General features: G+C 36.5%; 2 protein-coding genes across 2 annotated transcripts in view; one reads left to right on the top strand and one right to left on the bottom strand.

Moving 5' to 3' along the window:
- LOC308703372 (histo-blood group ABO system transferase-like) overlaps positions 1-20,179 on the top strand; it is a 64,933-nt gene that overhangs the window by 40,379 nt on the left and 4,375 nt on the right. The gene's annotated exons all lie outside the window — the stretch shown is intronic.
- Positions 6,013-13,895, bottom strand: LOC308703371 (uncharacterized protein). Its single transcript, XM_081386805.1, has 8 exons — positions 12,976-13,895; positions 11,942-12,107; positions 10,525-10,821; positions 9,520-9,576; positions 7,503-7,544; positions 6,782-6,849; positions 6,483-6,526; positions 6,013-6,136 (listed from the first exon to the last, which is right to left on the bottom strand). The coding sequence occupies exons 1-8, from the start codon at positions 13,186-13,188 to the stop codon at positions 6,073-6,075; spliced, it is 951 nt and encodes a 316-aa protein (XP_081242931.1). The 5' UTR covers positions 13,189-13,895; the 3' UTR covers positions 6,013-6,072.

The raw sequence follows: 20,179 nt of genomic DNA on the forward strand, positions 1-20,179 counted from the left end.
GTGTTGTGAGGTTTTGCGCTCGTGCACGGCTGCCTATGACGGCTGCACGCAAAACTCACAACACCCACCCCTGTCTGTGATTGGTTGGAACACTATTTGTTTTGGTTTTGAGTGGTGGTGAGCGCAACTGTTTTTGTGTGCAGATCTCAGAGCCTAGGCTGCCTACAGAGACGCGTTTTTTTTTGACAGCATGCTTATGGGGCGGCCAGCTAGCGGATCATTAGGAAAGATTAGATGAATGTGATCATTTATGTTTGGGCCTGAAATCACTGATACAACCTTTGATATAGTTTGTCTTTAATGTAATCTCGTTTGTATTTTGAGACGTAGACCAGGGAAATGAGGGACTTTGCTGTCTCTTGAGAAGAAGACTGTCAGAGGTGTCAGAAAGGTTCCAAGTGGTCCTCCAACAGTACAAGACTGCCTTAGGTCCTGAGGCCTCTGTCCTTCTACATGTTGAAGAGGAAGATCAAAGTGGCCTCAGTAGTCCAGACACCAGTGAGGATGAAGAGGAAAACACAATTTAGGTCATTCATTTATTAATATTATGTATGTTTGTTTTTTGGAATAACCCCCTGTTACTGTTATTCTTAATAATGTATTTGTGTATTTTATTAATGCTTTACACACCTTACTTATTCTAAAACAGCTGAAATTCACTCTCTTATCCTAATTCTTGCTTTTTTGTTTTTCTGTATTTCCCCAGATGGAAGCTGCACGAAGGACTATGTTGAAGGAAATGGACTTGCCCTATATCTGTGTATTATTAGTATGCTGATTGATTAACCACATCAAAATCTTGTTAAAAATTCAAACTGTGTCTTTAGATTTTCCAAGCAATTTAGTTAGCACATTGCACAGTTCATTGAAAATGCACAAACTTCTCAGTATAGGTGCACCAATCTTATCCAAAAATGTAAACTTTGCATGTATGATATTACCAGATGTAATTACTGGGCTCATATGATATCAGGGTAGTGTATACTCTTTTAAGAGAGACTCCCCTTAATTGTGGTGACCCTGTGACCTTTCCTTTTGCACCAACGTTAGGCCAAACTTTTGACTTGCATACAACAAATGTTATGAACCGATTTCTGTAATTTGCTGAGCAATGAATCATGTCATGTTGACCTTATGACATTCCCTGTAGCACAATCATTAGACCAGAATGTAAAATTGAATATTGTCTAATTGGGCAGATTGCCATGAAATCTTGTAAGCACATGAAGACTTTGGTGACCTCATGACAGTTCCTCTATCATCACATTTAGGCCTTAATGTAAAAACTCATTCTTGATGGCATTTCTCAAAATTCACTTATTCTGCGGTACAGCAGCAGTGTCTGTCAGTCTATGTCATTTTGTTTTTCCCCAGAGGAAGCTGCCTATGGATTACTACTTGATTGAGTGTATATAACTGTTGTGTAACTTTATTTTATTGCAAAGATGCATTATAGTATGTAACAGAAAAACACACCGTTTTTTATTTTACGATTATAATTTATATTGTATATTATTACAGTTGACAGATGACTTAATTCTTTGTTCTGCTGGAGCTTTTTGCAAGTGAACTTACAGTAACCTCACAGTCCAGTGTTTTTAAATACAGCCTTATGGCTTGTTTGAAATATGCATTTGGTGTATTTTCACTGGTATTGTTGTGAAAGACAAGAAATAAAGTATTTCCAAAGATGAATATTTTGTTTTTACTTTTTCATACTTTATTGAAAAACAATATTTTATATTTTTATAGTTGATAAAAAACATCACACTGTGGAATCTTGTTTACAGATAAACTGTTTAACAGTTTAAACTGTTTAACATCAAGCATTATTAATTAATTACTTTAATGCATGTCTTTTTACTTATTTTCAAACAATCAACCTTGTTTGTAATTAAACCAGATCTATCACAATAAGTAATGTGTATCTGTTAGGTGTATATGTTACAGTTTTTCTCGATTGCTGAAACACTATAACTATGGATATGAACTCAAATTTCAAATACGCAAAATACGTTTATCAAAAAGCACACCCTTTTCCCCAAACTATAAACACTACTCCCCAGTTTTGACACATGAGTCAGATTTGTTAAACTTTCACTGCAAAACTTTACACACATTATCCATTTATCATTGCCTACACAATGTTGTAATTTATAAAGCACTACACAAAGAGTCAAAACTGATCACACAGCAATCAGAACCTTCAACAGATCGATGAAACGGATAAGTTGGGAGGGGGAGGAGAAAGGGAAAGGGCAAAGAGACAAGCATTCTCAGATGAGATTTGTGCCAGCTCCCTAGGTGGGGTCATCCCTCTGTTCCCACAGCTCTATGTTACCACGGCCCTATGTTCCCTCTGCCCTATGTTCCCACATTTCTGAGAATTTTTTTTTTACTGAAAATTTTTAAAATTAGGTTCTATGTTCCCACAACCATATGTTCCCACAGCCTTATGTTCCCACAGTCCTATGTTCTCTCAATATTTTTCTAATTTCAAAGATTTTTCTCAAAATGAAACTCTAAGTCAAGTCATTTTATTACCACATTTAACCCTCAGGAAAAGGTCAGGAGAAATCTGTCAGGAACTCTATGATCCCACATTTCTAGGACATTTTCAAAATTGAGTATTGTGTTCATACATTTCCCTATAATTTCAACAGCTAGTCTATACTACTACAGCTAGTCTACACTACAGCTATTCTACACTGCTACAGCTAGTTAGGGTTAGGGTTAGGGTAACCCTAACCCTCTGTGGGAACAAAGAGCTGTGGGCACTTAGGGCTCTGGGAACATAGGGGTGTGGTAACACAGGGCTGTGGGAAGATATGCACGCTCCCCCCTGTAGAGACGTGCCATTGAACTTGTTACTAAGCGTACAAATCAGCGTCCATACTTGAAGTTCTTCCAGTTTTCAGAGTAGGGTTAGTTTTAGGGTTATAAAATTGTATCTTTACTATATACTCACCTAAAGGATTATTAGGAACACCTGTTCAATTTCTCATTAATTCAATTATCTAATCAACCAATCACATGGCAGTTGCTTCAATGCATTTAGGGGTGTGGTCCTGTTTAAGACAATCTCCTGAACTCCAAACTGAATGTCAGAATGGGAAAAAAGGTGATTTAAGCAATTTTGAGCGTGGCATGGTTGTTGGTGCCAGACGGGCCGGTCTGAGTATTTCACAATCTGCTCAGTTACTGGGAATTCACGCACAACCATTTCTAGGGTTTACAAAGAATGTTGAGACATTCAGATGGTAGAGTCAGAATTTGGCGTAAACAGAATGAGAACATGGATCCATCATGCCTTGTTACCACTGTGCAGGCTGGTGGTGGTGGTGTAATGGTGTGGGGGATGTATTCTTGGCACACTTTAGGCCCCTTAGTGCCAATTGGGCATCGTTTAAATGCCACGGCCTACCTGAGTATTGTTTCTGACCATGTCCATCCCTTTATGACCACCATGTACCCATCCTCTGATGGCTACTTCCAGCAGGATCATGCACCATGTCACAAAGCTCGAATCATTTCAAATTGGTTTCTTGAACATGACAATGAGTTCACTGTACTAAAATGGCCCCCACAGTCACCAGATCTCAACCCAATAGAGCATCTTTGGGATGTGGTGGAACGGGAGCTTCGTGCCCTGGATGTGCATCCCACAAATCTCCATCAACTGCAAGATGCTATCCTATCAATATGGGCCAACATTTCTAAAGAATGCTTTCAGCACCTTGTTGAATCAATGCCACGTAGAATTAAGGCAGTTCTGAAGGCGAAAGGGGGTCAAACACAGTATTAGTATGGTGTTCCTAATAATCCTTTAGGTGAGTGTATATATCAACAATCTCCAACAGTTGAAACATACATTATACTATATTTAAATGATCAAGATGAAAAAAAAATCACGAGGCTATCAGGTCATTGAGTATATTTGACTGTTATTGTAGTTGTAGAACAACCATCAGGGCTGTCTCCAATGTACACTATTTACATTTTTTTTCCAACTGCTTGCACACATTTTCAAAACTATGTCACCTTTTTTCAAAACTTTCCCAAAACTGCACACACAAAATTGTATGTAGTCTAGTGTTTTGAAAAAAGTGTTTTATGCTATTGAAAACAAGTCAAAGGCTTAGAAATAGTTTATTGTTTTTGGAGATGTGGTGTGAAGTTTTGCACTTTGAGTGAGAGGTTTCAAAAAATCATGTGACATAAAAAAAGATTTTGTGTGTATAAGCAGTTGGGAAAAAACTGTATAAACTACAATTCCCACGAGAGACGCGCCATTGATCTTACAAAGTGTACAAATCAGTCACCATACTTGTAGTTCTTCTGGTTTCCCAACCAGGAATAATGTTATAAAAAATGTGTCTTTACTTTTCTATATTAAGTAACATACATTATACAGCCGAAACATACATTAGGCTATATTTATAGGCTATATGATTAGGATAAAAAAAAAAAAAAAAAAATCGCCAAGACTTCAAATCTGTGGTTTTAGCTAGGCTACAGTAGACATGAATTCAAGATTGTCGGCGGGAGTTATGCTACCCTACAAAGAGCGACTTAAAAAAAATAAATTATAAAAAGTTTTATTTAACATTATGTTTATTTATTTATTTATGGCCTGCAAATGTTTTACCAACTGATGAATGTAATAAACTGCCACTTATAAATATGTCAGCATTAGATGCAATAAGTATACAAACAATATCCTAATATAAATTACAGTAAAGAATTCCAAAATGTGTGAAATAGGCTACTCTCCTGATCAAGACCTTCTCAATAAATCAATATTTGGCTTTTTAACTACTGACAAAAACTGTTCAGTTCTAGAAGATAAAATCATATATTTTATTTGGATGAATCAGTCTGTTTATCAGATTTACCAATTGCTATAGTTTGTTTGTGCTGGTCAAGAATAGATACAATTGAACTGCAAGCAAAAACTTGGGGCCACTGTTTCAAATATGAGTGGCTCCTCCCCTAACAAATGTAACCTCACTCCAATTTTATTATAAAAACTTGAGAGCCCTGATTAAATTATATATGCTAACCTAAATTTTAATTAAAAAAGAATCCACTTCATCACATATAAATATGCTCAATGTAGTCTGTTTCTTTTGTCTCAACCACTTCATCCTCATATTGTTATCATTTTGAATTAAATGTATGCATGGAAAAGTAAAAACAAAAATGATCATCTTTTGCAAGTGTTATTGTAGTGTATTTGTGTTCTTTCACAAAAATACAAGTGAAAATATTCCAAATGCTTATTTATTGCTTAATTACTCACTAGAGGCTTAAAGAATGATCAAACAAATTTATTGACAAGGTGCATAACAAATTGAAACTATATAGTCTTTGGCAATTGGACCACATCAAGACATCATTCTTTTAAGAGAAATGCATGATATGAAAAAGGGATCTCCCCTACATGGAGCCGACACTGGTGGTGGTGAAGGGGTGAGTAGCAATGCTGAGATCTGGATGAATGTGGAGCTCTTCTCCTGATGACCACAGTGGAAGGACCTACTGTATGACATGATTGGCTCAAGAGGGTTGAGATGAAAATACATTTGGTTTAAGACATAAAACACCCAGTCAGCTGATGAGTCAGTAGAGAGTGAGAGAGACAATGTAAAAGATATGATATAATGTGCGAGTATAAAGAAGGACAGTCTTATTTGTTGAACTTCATATTTTAGCTTCATGTCAAACAAGCCATAAGGTTGTATTTCCTAACAGTGGACTGTGAGGTTAAGTGAACTTGAAAAGCACAGAAAACAGAACATGAAATCAAATTACACGTCAACTGTAATAAAATAACAGTGCAATTTATAATCATGAAATATGAAACATGCTTTTGAATAACATCTGAAGAAGAAAATTCAGTTGGATTAAGTACATTTCTAGAACATTCCCTTTCGAGATTAAACTCCAGGTCATATTCTTGGAGATGTTCCCCTTTTCACTACTACAGAAAGATGAGATATGACTTCAAATGCAGCACAGAAACAATTTAATAAATAGGCTGAAACCAAAATGGAGTTCTTAATATACATTTTATTTATTTTCATTATTTTGGAGTGAATCCTTTGGCTGCCAGGAATGGGCCCACTGCTCACCACTAAAAACAGAAGGGATTTTTTTTCTGTTACTGGTTGGGGTTTGCAATAAACTTAAAACATTACCGAACATGTCTTTTATAAGTATAACAGTTTCATTTTCCATCTATGAAGAACCACCACCTTCATGCATGCAGTAATGGTGGTGGTCCTTCATAGATGGAAAATGAAACTGTTATACTTATAAAAGACATGTTTGGTAATGATGTGTGCTTTAAACTTGTTTAAAAGGCTTGTTTAATCTGAAACAGAACAGATTAATAAAAAAATTGTAGCAAAAAAAAAAGTTTAAGTAAATAAATAATGAATGCATTAATTCATAAAGCAGAAGAACAGAATAATACATACCATACTGGACAGGGCTCCCAGTCAACCAGCATTTCTGCTTTGCCCTAATGTAAGAAACAAAAAATAAAATCCATTCTTAGCAAGGCTATTATGTCTGATTATAGGCATTGAGTTTCATTGATTTTCAGAAGACACTCCTTCATAAACTGTCATTCAAAAAGACTGAACACATAAAAAGCATCTACCTAACAATTATGGTATGTATAATATGTATTTGCCAAAACACACGGAGGTTTCTAAATCCTATATTACACTCTGCATACTGCCTACACTCTGCACTTCCTTTATGACTGACTAACCTTTCTCACTCTTTCTCTTAATACACTCCTGATGGGGAAAGCCTCTAGGCGAGTGTGGTAGGAGCAATCTGTGAACATCAAAAACACATTTCAAATATTTCTTAGATAGTTAGATTAGAAACAAAATAAACACAACCATGAAGACTTAAGTAGTGACCAGACTTGCAAGGATGACAAGTGATGTTTATCACTAATCAAAACATGTATCATGGAACCAAATTACTCTCGGTTCCAATGTGGTATGCTTGCTTGAATAACCATACTACTGCTAAGCCACAGCTCACAACTAAGAACACTGCTGCTACTTCTACTACTTGGCAATGCATTTTGGTCAAATTTGACTAATTAAGCCTGTTGGATTTTATAGCATGTCAATTGTAATAATCTCAATAATACTAATCATTCCTATTCTATATCTATTATGAATAATCATGGTTACGTGTGCTACGCTAGACTAGCTGGACTGGTCACAACATTTACATACAGTATTGCTGCCCTGTTGTTGATTTGACTGCTTGTATTGTACATATTGTATTTATTTGTAAGTAACTTTGGATAAAAGTGTTTGCTAAATAATTCATTAAATAAATAAAATTGTGACTACCGGAAATTGTCTGTTGTAGTAGTTAAAAAAAAATAAGCGATTGAACTAAAGCGAATTAACAGGGGTTAAGTTGCAATGTTTAGCAAAGTATGAATCATTGCTTTTACATGCACTTACTCTTTTGTGGCCTTTTCCTTTCAGGCATATGCCTTGGTCCCCCTGTGGGATATAAGATTACAGTCCAGTCATATATCCACTCAGAAAAAAAAACAAAAAAAAAAAACATTTACAATAATTAGACAAAATGCACTTTGTAATGTCTTTTCAACATAAATATGTGTCCCTGGTGTGTCTAGACACCCCTGAAATATGAGAAAAGACCATCCTCCCAGTTAATGTGTGTGCAAACACACCGTTTAATTTGGCTCCAGATTTTACATCACATGCAGGCTCATTGGAAAATAGTAATCATAGTAGGCTTTTAGAATACTCCATCTAAAATTACCTGTTTCAGACACGGTCTGCATAAAGGACCAGTTCAAGATAAATAAGGACTTTTTTAGGATCATGCAAAGCTACTCTAGTGGAGTATCAGAATAAAAATATAGAACAGGGCTGCGTTCTCCGATAACGTTGTCTCTTAGCGTGCTACGATGACTCAAAAGGTACACCTTAAATACAGGTATACCTTTCCTACGTGTGTTCTTCGAACTATACCTTAGGATGTTGCTTAAGGTAAACCTTCTTAAGTTCGACCTTAGCAGGCGCTGTCCATGGTGGAGGCGCTGAATAGGTTGATATCGATGCCTCGATGATCGATTGTGCGCTCTTTCCTTCACAGCGGTATAGGTAAAGAAGTATTGAGAAAACAATGTTCTTTATAAAGAAGCGTTTTAGAAATAGTACAAACTGCATTTATCAGGGCTCATTGAAATATGTACATGCAGAAATAAATATGAGTATGTGTTTATAATTTAGCAAGTGTGCAATCCCAAACCCTTACGGCCATAAGTGTGTTAATGTTCTCCACAACGTATGCTGATTATCCACCAGCCATGTAGCTAGTTGACATACACTAACTGGCTCCGCGGACGGCGCCGTCTTTGATTTAAAACAAGTAGCCTACTCGCTGTCTTACTGCCATAGCTATAAAGTTTGTGTAAACTCATCTTTCTTTATATAGACTCCTAAGCCTTTTCTGTCAAATGGTTCGCCAGCTGATGTGCCTTAGGATAGTAATTAAAAAAGCTAACAACCATTAGTGTATGGAAACTTTATTAATGAAAACACTTCCATACACTAGGTGTAGGCTGTAACAACTTAAGTATTTTATGTGTAAAATTTTAAAGTAAAGTAAAAATGTAATTTTAATACTAAATCAGATTTTATATTAAATGTTCATATACAATTGTCTATGTGTAATTAAACTGCGATGTATAAAAGCTTTTTGCGTAGTGGTGGCCACTAGCGGTATGAACCGTCAGCAGCGATAAGGTATAGCTAAGAGCGCTCCAGACCAACCTTAAGAACGTATGACTTACAGAAGGTATACTTAACTAAGAAGGTTTCGGAAACCACGTATTAACGATAAGGTACTTCTTAAGGTACAACTTAAGAACGACGTAGCGTTAAGGTAGTTTCGGAGAACGCAGCCCTGGAAATTAGCATAATAGGTCCCCTTTAAATTCTATTTCAGTAATTAATTTACTTATTAGAGAATCTGCTTGACTAATGAGTTTCATTGAGTTTCATAGTTACCAAGCTATGGTAACAGTTATCAGAACCACCAATAATTACCCTAATAATAATAATAGTAATTCATTACATTTATATAGCGCTTTTCTGGGTACTCAAAGTGCTTTACATAGATGGGGGAATCTCCTCAACCACCACCAATGTGCAGCATCCACTTGGATGATGCGACGGCAGCCATATTGCGCCAGAACGCCCACCACACACCAGCTTACTGGTGGAGAGGAGACAGTGATGAAGCCAATCAGTATATGAGGATGATTAGGAGGCCATGATGGACAGGGGCCAATGGGCAAATTTGGCCAGGATGCTGGGGTTACACCCCTACACCCCACCGCACCCTACTTTTTCGAAGGACACCCTGGGATTTTTAATGACCACAGAGAGTCAGGACCTCAGTTTAACGTCTCATCCGAAGGACGGACAAACATTATTTACATACCTGACTTTTTTTTTTTTTGACTTGCGACTGTGCCCCTGGCTGACCCTGTGAAGACAGCTGTGGGTTTGGAGAAAGAAAATTACTCATATACCAAATAAATCTTTAACTTATTATTTAAAATTCTTGAAGATCACAACATTGCACAAGTGTGGCAGTACATGTATTAATAGGTGTAAAGTACATGCATTCTTATTGCGATTGACTTAAGGTTGCTCCATTAACTCCACGTGTTTCATTTTCTCGTTTATGTCCATCCTGTTTGTGATAATCCTAATTTGTTTCAACAAGCGCTGATCTTGCGCTGACTTGTTCAGGGAACGCAAGGGGTGGGAGAATGGTTAAGTGTTCATGGGACACTGACATTCCCAATTATTTTGAATATTCGAATTATCCTAATATCTTTAATAATAAAAATTGGCCTAGTAATTTCAGCATTTGATTAGTAGTACTTATTTTACTTTTAGATTTTTAATAGACTCACAAAATTCCTTCCAACAGCCCTAGTACAGAATCAGATAGACCTATCATCTATCTAATAATGTAATATCAGATAAACTTCTAGCAGATTATCCATTGAAAATGAGAACCCTGTAGGTGTTGATACACAGGGCAACTTTTTGAGCAATGTTGCAGGGCAATGTTGCCGTCAACAGGCAACCAGATGAGACAAAGGGCCCACAACCCATCTAAATTATCCAGATAGAAATGTGTTGCCCATTTTCAATGTGAAAGTGCCCAAGGAACAATCGCTCGGCAAGATTGCCCAGCAACATTGCTCAAAAAGTTGCCCTGTGTATCATCACCTAGTGAGTTTTACTTTATCAAGCAGCAAAAAAGTTATAGCATGGTGAGTTTGAGTTCATTTCGTTGAAAAGAGCCCTAACCTGCATCAAGCTCTATGGGGGAAAAACACTGGAAGTCAAGTAAAGTTAAGGTAACCCATGGGTCAAACACTTTTGGACTTTACAAATATAAACTGTAACTCTTTAAATTTGTTCTAATTACCTTGCCTCTCCGTGGATTCCGCCTGCTCCACTTGCCCCTCCGTGGATTCAGCCTGCTCCACTTGCCCCTCCGTGGATTCAGCCTGCTCCACTTGCCCCTCCGTGGATTCAGCCTGCTCCACTTGCCCCTCCGTGGATTCAGCCTGCTCCACTTGCCCCTCCGTGGATTCAGCCTGCTCCACTTGCCCCTCCGTGGATTCCGCCTGCTCCACTTGCCCCTCCGTGGGGCTCGCCTCGCAGGGTGTGAGCTGCAGAGTAATCAGCTGATCCTCATTGCCACTGGAATCCTGGGTCCATCCTGTGCAAGTTAAACAAGTGTTGTGTTTTGCTTATTTAAAACATAGAGGTTAACCATAAGCTTGATCTGTACCTGTTTTAACTGTTAGGTAAATGTGTTTGAATAATATATACCACATTTTCCCCAACCAGATTTGAAGGCACTTTTGATTGCAAGAGAACTATTGAGAGTCTACTGGATGTATTACGGTAGATATCTGTAATATATTTGATTGATTTTCTATGACGATAACCAATACAATATATCTTTAAGTCAGGAAAATAAAACCCAGAGTGCTCATAATATCTATTCAAAAAATGACAAGTATAATGTTTGTTTACAGACTGGGTCAAACTATTCAGTTAAGACTAGACTGCGTGCGCTAAAAAACTTTGGGCTTTATGCCTCAGTTAGTAGCAGTGTAAGTTTGTGGTGTATCCACAGCAAAAATTTGACGGTTTTCTTTTTCTCTGTGTTATTTCCTTTAATGATCTACATTTTAGCACTGTCCTCGATATTGTTTCAATGAGTATATATAGATTCATTATCATTTGATTCATTGACCCAGTGACCAAAACGGGTCTTTGCAAATGTAATGTGTTCAATTAGTATGTCACTACAAAAAATGCTGTGGTCAGTGTGCCTAAACATTAAAAATATGGTTGTATGTGGGCTGAAAACAGAAATGAAATATGGCCCCTACAAAAACATACCAAACATAATTCTACAGTTGACAGTATATGCTTGAATGCACTTAACTCTGGGTGCCAAATCCCATTGTAGACCAGTGTGCTGCATGCTATTAATACAAACAGGGCTCAATACACTTAGAATCTACATGTCTGAGTATCTGCAGTTGCAAGAAACTACTGTTTTGAAAGTTTACTTCAATTCCCATAATCATTTGCCAGGTGTGAATTTTTATGTTTTTCTACCCATTTGCGTCTACATTAAATGTGTTGGTAGAGACGTCACATAGAGTAGCCTATGATCATACAAGCATTCATCAGCAGAAAAAAAGAATGATTGAATTTAAGTTTTAGGGGTGAGACATTCCTTTAAGATTTAAACATTAATAAAATATTTTGAGTACTCAACACAAGTTGTGAACTGTGACTTTAAGACAGTGCATGCATCTCACCTTCACAAAGGTATTCATAAAATGAACCTATCTTCTGTAGGTAGTCCTGGGCAAAGGTGGAGAGTGTGCAGCGAGGCGTTAATATTTCGCACTTAATTTCTTTTTTTTTGTTCTCCTTTCCTAGTAGCAGAACTGGTTTGTAGCCAATGGCATGGAGTTTCTCAAGCTGCAATGACAAAATTGTGTGTTTGCTGTTTTAAGTAATAGAAAAACAACATAAAAAATAAGTAAGAATATTAATTTAAAAATATATAACTTTATTAATGACAGCATTCAGGTTACTGCCATTCAGGCTTTTTAACCTAATGGTGAGTTTAGCTTTATGTGCAAACAGCTCATACAATAGAAGCAAAAAACAACTATATATAGAAAAACAGTAAAAAGATGAATCTGACACCATGAGGGTACCTTTCATATAACTTTATATAAATATTTATTTTTGTAACATTAGTAGCTCGGGTTTTGCACCTACATTGATAAGATTATGTAACCATTGTGCAACTGGACAATGACAATCTAAAGATTAATTATAAATAAAGGCAGAACCTTAGTGATTATGTGACCAAATGGTTCATGTGTTATTTCTCATCCACTCAATAAGAAAGTTTGATTATTAAATTGCACCTGTAATTCTGTCATAATGCATGACTGTATATGTTATGAACTCAAGAATTCCTGAGTTTCAATTCTATTTGCTGTGTTCAAATTTTGCTCTGGTAGATCATTTAGGTATGTGATGTATTACGGTGAAGATGTGATAACTTTATGGTTGTATTACCACCACTAAAATAAAAACTACAAATCACAATTACGTGTGCCTTCAAAGTTGATAGTTAAATTATACTTTTAAATTGATTCTGATGACACAGGGAGGACAAAGTATCATTGGAAAAAAAATATTCAAATTTATCTATATTGGCAAAAAATAATGCCTTTCTGACCTTGCGCTGGCATGCTCAATAACAAATGGTACCACTGAATGTACTTCTTAGATGATCTGGACAGTTTACTGTCATGTATAAAATTGTACGTACCATGATATTGGCTTCATCCTTGATGGATGCAGTGTTGTGGTTTTTCTTACGACCAACCACCCATTCCTCTCGCTTCTCATCAAACCTCTGAAGCTTCTTCTTGAGGCGCTGCTTCAGAGGCTGCTCCTTTTTACAATGTGAGCAGATCTTTTGAGCACAAAATATTATCCCCTGACAAAAGGGGCAGATCTTTTTTGTAGACCCCCCTGGCATTATAACAAACTGTCAGATACAGACAGACAGTCAGATACAGACAGACAGAAATACAGACAGACAGAGTCAGATACAGACAGACAGACACAGTCAGATACAAACAGACAGACTGACAACGATGGGTAAGACAGACAAGTAGACAAAGACAGACAGGGAGGAAAGAAAGAGCAATAGATAAAGACTATGAGATAGATAAAGATTGAGGATGAAAGAGAGGATGTAACAGAGAGGATGTAAGATATAGAAAATAATGAAGAGATAGAGGTTGGCTCTTAAAAGTGCCTTTGGGTTTTGAAAATAAGGTTCGGATAGGTTCGACAGGTGATATGTTTGACAGGATCTGCAGGGAGAACAACAGAAAATGTTAATTATGTAGTGTTATGTTGATATAAGATTTAAAAAGTGTACCCAAATAGTGAGTGATTCCCATTTTCTTGTAAATGCTTAGGATAAATAAATACAGATTCACGTTGTTCCTATTTCCTGTGCTACTGTTAAAAGTCACGTAACATTTTTTTTCCCAGATTTAAAGGCAGCGTTATGTGCAGTATAACGTTAGACCAAGTGATAATATTGTTATTACTAACACATTACAGTGACGTTGTGTGTGAACCACGATGATCGAGAGAAAATCACATCATCTAAATATCCCCAATTACTATTCCCCCAAAAAATTCTCAATAAGCAGTTACACGTCCAAAATAAAATTATGAGTATTTCCACATAAAAAAACACATGTTGTGATATATCACAACATGTTTTTTTTTTATGTGGAAATACTCATAATTTTATTTTGTATATATACATCTAGAACCTATATCTAGGCTTAGAACATGTTTTTTTTTTTTATAAACTCGTAATTTTATTCATTTTGGACGTGTAAATAATGCTTATGAATTCATCTTGCTTATTAGACTGTTGTAAGCGACTTACCGTGGTGGAATCGCGCTGGGCAATGGTTTCTCCGATGGTCGCACACAGTGACGTGTTGCACAAAATTGCGCCAAAATATCAATCATAATTAAAAAGTACAGTCTTAATATTTTATATCCGTGCTCAAAGTTTTAAAGGGGTCAGCATAAATGTCCAAGTGAAGGAAAAACGAGTATGTAGCCATTACCATTTAAACACATATCACTTCCCAGAATGCATCCATCTCTTTGCCAAAGGATATGTCCATATAAAGTAATATAAACATTTCTGCAGTAGGCTATATAATTAATTTATTACAACTTCATAATCATTATTGAGATGAAAGTTCTATAAAAGTAGGCTATTCTTTTTTTCTTTTTCTTTTTTTGGCGCAGAAAAAAAGAAAAGAAAAGTAGGCTCACTATAAGCCATTGCAAATTGAAATACCATCGGCAATTATAAAATATCCCACAATAAATTAAGGCATGTTTTAAGCCTACAGCAAATATGCAGTCCTGCAATTATGTCGTTTTAATGTAGTCCACAATAATATAAAAAAGAGAGGAAAAATCGTGATATTACCGATTTAGAAAAGAGTTTCAGCAAGCTACCCTCAACGTCGGCTTATGGACCATTTTTACCACAATATGTGATCGAAAATTATAAAATATCCTACCTAAATGAAGGAATGTTTTAAGCATATAGAAAATATAGGCTACCGTCTTGTAATTATGTAATTTTAATGTAGCCCAAAGTTATATAAAAAGAGAGGAAAAGGAGTTTAGGAAAATAATCAAAGTTCAAAATTCAAAGATGCCCTCATTCGCACTCAAATCTATCGGACGACCCTCTCCGTTGTCAAGTGACGAATAGGGGGTACCCTACACGTCGGCTTTGGACGTGAGGGGGAAATGACCAAACGGCATGTGACGAATAGGGGTGAGACCATGTTGCAACGAAAGACGTGGTGCAGGCACGGAACATACGTCCCTTTGAAATACATTAGATTGAAAGTCGTGCTGGGTGACACGAAAAAAGAAGGAAATTCGTGCTTCAGGACACGAATCAATTCGTGTTGAGTAGCCTACCTAATATAAAGCAATACAACAAGGATTAAAATCTCCTGATTAAATGTTGAGTAATGTAGCCCTTAAAGTTTGCAAAAGGAATAGCCAAACATTTGAGAAAACACAATAGTGTGCTCTCGAAAGAAAGACGTGGTGCATACGCCCCATTGAAATACATTAGATTGAAAGTCGTGCTGAGTGACACGAAAAAAGAAGGAAATTCGTGCCTACGGACACGAATCAATTCGTGTTGAGTAGCCTACCGAATAAGCAATACAACAAGGATTAAAATCTCCTGATTAAATGTTGAGTAATGTAGCCCTTAAAGTTTGCAAAAGGAATAGTAACATTTGAGAAAAAACAATAGTGTGCTCTCGAAAGAAAGACGTGGTGCATACGCCTCATTGAAATGCATTAGATTGAAAGTCGTGCTGAATGACACGAAAAAAGAAGGAAATTCGTGCCTATGGACACGAATCAATTCGTGTTGAGTAGTCTAGCGAATATAAAGCAATACAACAAGGATTAAAATCTCCTGATTAAATGTTGAGTAATGTAGCCCTTAAAGTTTGCAAAAGGAATAGTAACATTTGAGAAAAAACAATAGCGTGCTCTCGAAAGAAAGACGTGGTGCATACGCCCCATTGAAATACATTAGATTGAAAGTCGTGCTGAATGACACGAAAAAAGAAGGAAATTCGTGCCCTAGGACACGAATCAATTCGTGTTGAGTAGCCTGCCGAATATAAAGCAATACAACAAGGATTAAAATCTCCTGATGAAATGTTGAGTAATGTAGCCCTTAAAGTTTGCAAAAGGAATAGCCTAACATTTGAGAAAAAACAATAGTGTGCTCTCGAAAGAAAGACGTGGTGCATACGCCCCATTGAAATACATTAGATTGAAAGTCGTGCTGAGTGACACGAAAAAAGAAGGAAATTCGTGCCTACGGACACGAATCAATTCGTGTTGAGTAGTCTAGCGAATATAAAGCAATACAACAAGGATTAAAATCTCCTGATTAAATGTTGAGTAATGTAGCCCTTAAAGTTTGCAAAAGGAATAGTAACATTTGAGAAAAAAACAATAGTGTGCTCTCGAAAGAGAGACGTGCATACGCCCCATTGAAATACATTAGATTGAAAGTCGTGCTGAGTGACACGAAAAAAAGAAGGAAATTCGTGCATAAGGACACGAATCAATTCGTGTTGAGTAGCCTGCCGAATATAAAGCAGTACAACAAGGATTAAAATCTCCTGATTAAATGTTGAGTAATATGTAGGCCTAGTCCATAAAGTTGGCAAAAGGAATAGCCTAAAATTTGAGAAAAAAACAATAGTGTGCTCTCGAAAGAAAGACGTGGTGCAGGCACGAAAAATACGTCCCATTGAAATGCATTGAAAGTCGTGCTGAGTGACACGAAAAAAAGAAGGATATTTGTGCCCTTGGACAAGAATAAATAGATTAATGTTGAGTAGCCTAACGAATATAAAGCAATAAAAACGAGGATTAAAATCTCTTGATTAAATATTGAGTAATGTAGCTCTTAAAGTTTGCAAAATGAATAACAATTGAGAAAAAACAATACTGTGCTCTCGAAAGAAAAACGTGGTGCAGGCACGAAAAATACGTCCCATTGAAATACATTAGATTGAAAGTCGTGCTGACTGACACGAAAAAAAGAAGGAAATTCGTGCCTATGGACACGAATCAATTCGTGTTGAGTAGCCTGCCGAATATAAAGCAGTACAACAAGGATTAAAATCTCCTGATTAAATGTTGAGTAATATGTAGGCCTAGTCCATAAAGTTGGCAAAAGGAATAGCCTAACATTTGAGAAAAAAAACAATAGTGTGCTCTCGAAAGAAAGACGTGGTGCAGGCACGAAAAATACGTCCCATTGAAATGCATTGAAAGTCGTGCTGAGTGACACGAAAAAAAGAAGGATATTTGTGCCCTTGGACAAGAATAAATAGATTAATGTTGAGTAGCCTAACGAATATAAAGCAATAAAAACGAGGATTAAAATCTCTTGATTAAATATTGAGTAGGCTAATGTAGCTCTTAAAGTTTGCAAAATGAATAACAATTGAGAAAAAAACAATACTGTGCTCTCGAAAGAAAAACGTGGTGCAGGCACGAAAAATACGTCCCATTGAAATACATTAGATTGAAAGTCGTGCTGACTGACACGAAAAAATGGGGGAAATCGTGTCCACGAACACGAATCAATAGATTAAATTTCGTTACTATGTCACGAACTGCCGTGAGACTGGGTTGGAATATGATGTGTTTTGTTGGTTAATAGCATAAGCTACTATTACACAGTAGTGATAACGTTAAGTACCAGGATGAAATATAATATACAGAAGTAAACAGCATAGCTGACTTACAGATTCAGTTAACATCCACAAATGAATAAGCGCGACGATTCAGGGAGCAGGCTACAAAGGGAACTCAGATAAAACACTACGCTTGAGCAAACAGTGTGTGAATAGGTTACTACAAATGATGGCAAAGTGACCGTGCAAAATCAGTTTTTGTGTGTGTTTTTAAATTTTTTTGTTTTGGTGCGTTTGAGTGCTCATTGTTACAATTACACAGCAAAAGTTCAGTGACATTTTTATTTATGCAGAAGAAAGCACCAAGGAAAATTTAACTACACGATTCAGGGAGCAGGCTACACAGTGAACTCTGAGAAAAGCTGTGAATAAAATACAATATTCAGAAGTAAACAGTGTAGCTGACAGAGTGTTTATGCCAGAATGTTTATTTTTAAACAATGACCTTCTTTTACCGATATATTTTACAATATCTTTTGCATTTCTAATCCAAACAACGTCAAACTTTACACTGCACTTACTTGTGCCCGTAGCAAAAAACCTGTCAAGTTTGAAAATGTTGTTAACAGAGAGACAGACAGACAGACAAACCTTCCTATAATTTATAGATAGATGTATACATAGATATCATATAAAGGCTAGATGTCTCGTCCGCGCTGCTGGCCAATGGAGCTCGACATCTGCACACGGCGGCCATCTTACGACAGGGTGCTCGCTCACTCATAACATGGTGCATGTACTTTTAAATAACCATAACTTGCTCAATTTTCTACCGATTTTCAAACGGTTTGGTTTGTTATAAACGTCAGAGATGTAGCTATTATACTGAATACATATGAATAATTATGTTCAAAATGTTTAAGCATTCAGAATTATAGCCACGTTAATAAAGTTTGTAAGAAACCAAACCGTTTGTAAATCCGTCCAGATTTCAGCGAGATAAGAGGATTTGTGTGCATGCTGCTCACTCACCTTAATTCACAGAGCCCTGTGGTAAGATGGCCGCCGGTGATGCCGGAAGTGACTCCGCCTTAAGACATCTAGCCTTTATATGATATCTATGGATGTATAGACCCCTTTTGCGCCGTTGTTGGGTTCTAGAATCGACAGAGTACAGGCTCCAATTTGACATTTTATCGCATAATGTTTTCTAAATGATTGTGATTATTTGTGAATCATCTATGATTGTTGTTTTGATTGATTGTGACTAGACTTTTTGAAGAACCTGGTAAGAAAGGGTAATCAAATACATAGTTAAAACATGAATATGCTGTATCTGGAATTTTTATGTCAAGAAAATATTCACATAATTAAAATTGCACCGTAATGTCACTCTTTACATTGTTGTCTTCTGTCTGGCCGTGGCGCTGGCTAGGCAGAACTGCGGATCGTAAGCTACCACACAAGTCTTGTAACGTTACGTGGCCATTCAGCACATAGTTATAGGCATCTAAAGATGTATATTCCCCTTAGTTTCTCTTTACGCTGGTTTCTCTATCGGGCAGGAGTAGAGCAGGCTTCTCATCCGGAGGTAGCGTTAACGTTAATCCTGTCAGATCGTCCATCCATTACTGAGTGTACGGGTCGGCCAATCTGGTTCTGTCCGTTAAAATTAACTTTTGCAAATAACAATCGCGGTCCTGGACAGTCAGTGACCTTGCACATTAAGATAAAATTGGATTTTTTTTTTTTTGGATTTCACTTACTGGAACATTTACAATGGTTTCAATTCATGCTGCATACATCTTGAGTTGTACTCAACACATTTAAATATTTTCAATATTTCATCACAACATATCAAAATGTATGCAATTAAATGAGCAAACTTGACAAAAGTACTAGTAATGCTTGGCAAGGCAAATTTATTTTTAGCACATTTCATACACCTGGTAATCCAGCACTTTACAGAAAAAACTATTTGAAAAAAAAAAAAAAAATAGCAATCCTCTGGAAGCTGGTTCCAGCTGCGGGTGGCATAATACCTAAACGCCATCTCACCATGAGTTTAATTTACCTGTTATTAACTGGCTTGATCCCTTCGGATCTGAGAGCTGTATTTGGTTTGTATTCTACCAACATCTGCATGCTGGTATTTTGTATTTTGTTGGTATACGTATTTTGATCCAAGACCATTATGGGATTTTTATACATTTAAAACTACTTCAAAATTGAGAACTGGTGTAAAATGTTCAGTTTGCTGGTTTGGGTCAGGAGCCTGGCACCAGCATTTTGTAAGAGGTTCATCTGTCTAATAGTGTTTTTAGGAAGGCCAGTATAAGTTCATTGCAGTAGGTAATCACACAGTGATCACACTGCAGTTTGTTACTAGAAATAAACGTTAACTGAGTAAATAAAATATAAAAGGCAACATTTTATTTAGATTGTGATATTATATTTTTCCAACCCAACCCAAAAATGTATATTTTTAATTAAATATAGTTATATAGTTACACACACACACACACACACACACACACACACACACACACACACAAAACTGACATCAGTTCACTGATCTATGCTGTTCCAAAATGGACTTTTTTAATTGCACATTTGAATATGTGGGTTTGCACCCAAAATGTTTTTTTTTTTAATGGCACATATGAATATGTTTGTTTAATGCAGTTTAAATGTTATGTGGCTGTATAAGCAATTGTGTTTTTAAATCAA

Source organism: Scardinius erythrophthalmus, assembly GCF_964197995.2.
Source record: "Scardinius erythrophthalmus genome assembly, chromosome: 15".
Taxonomy (NCBI): domain Eukaryota; kingdom Metazoa; phylum Chordata; class Actinopteri; order Cypriniformes; family Leuciscidae; genus Scardinius; species Scardinius erythrophthalmus.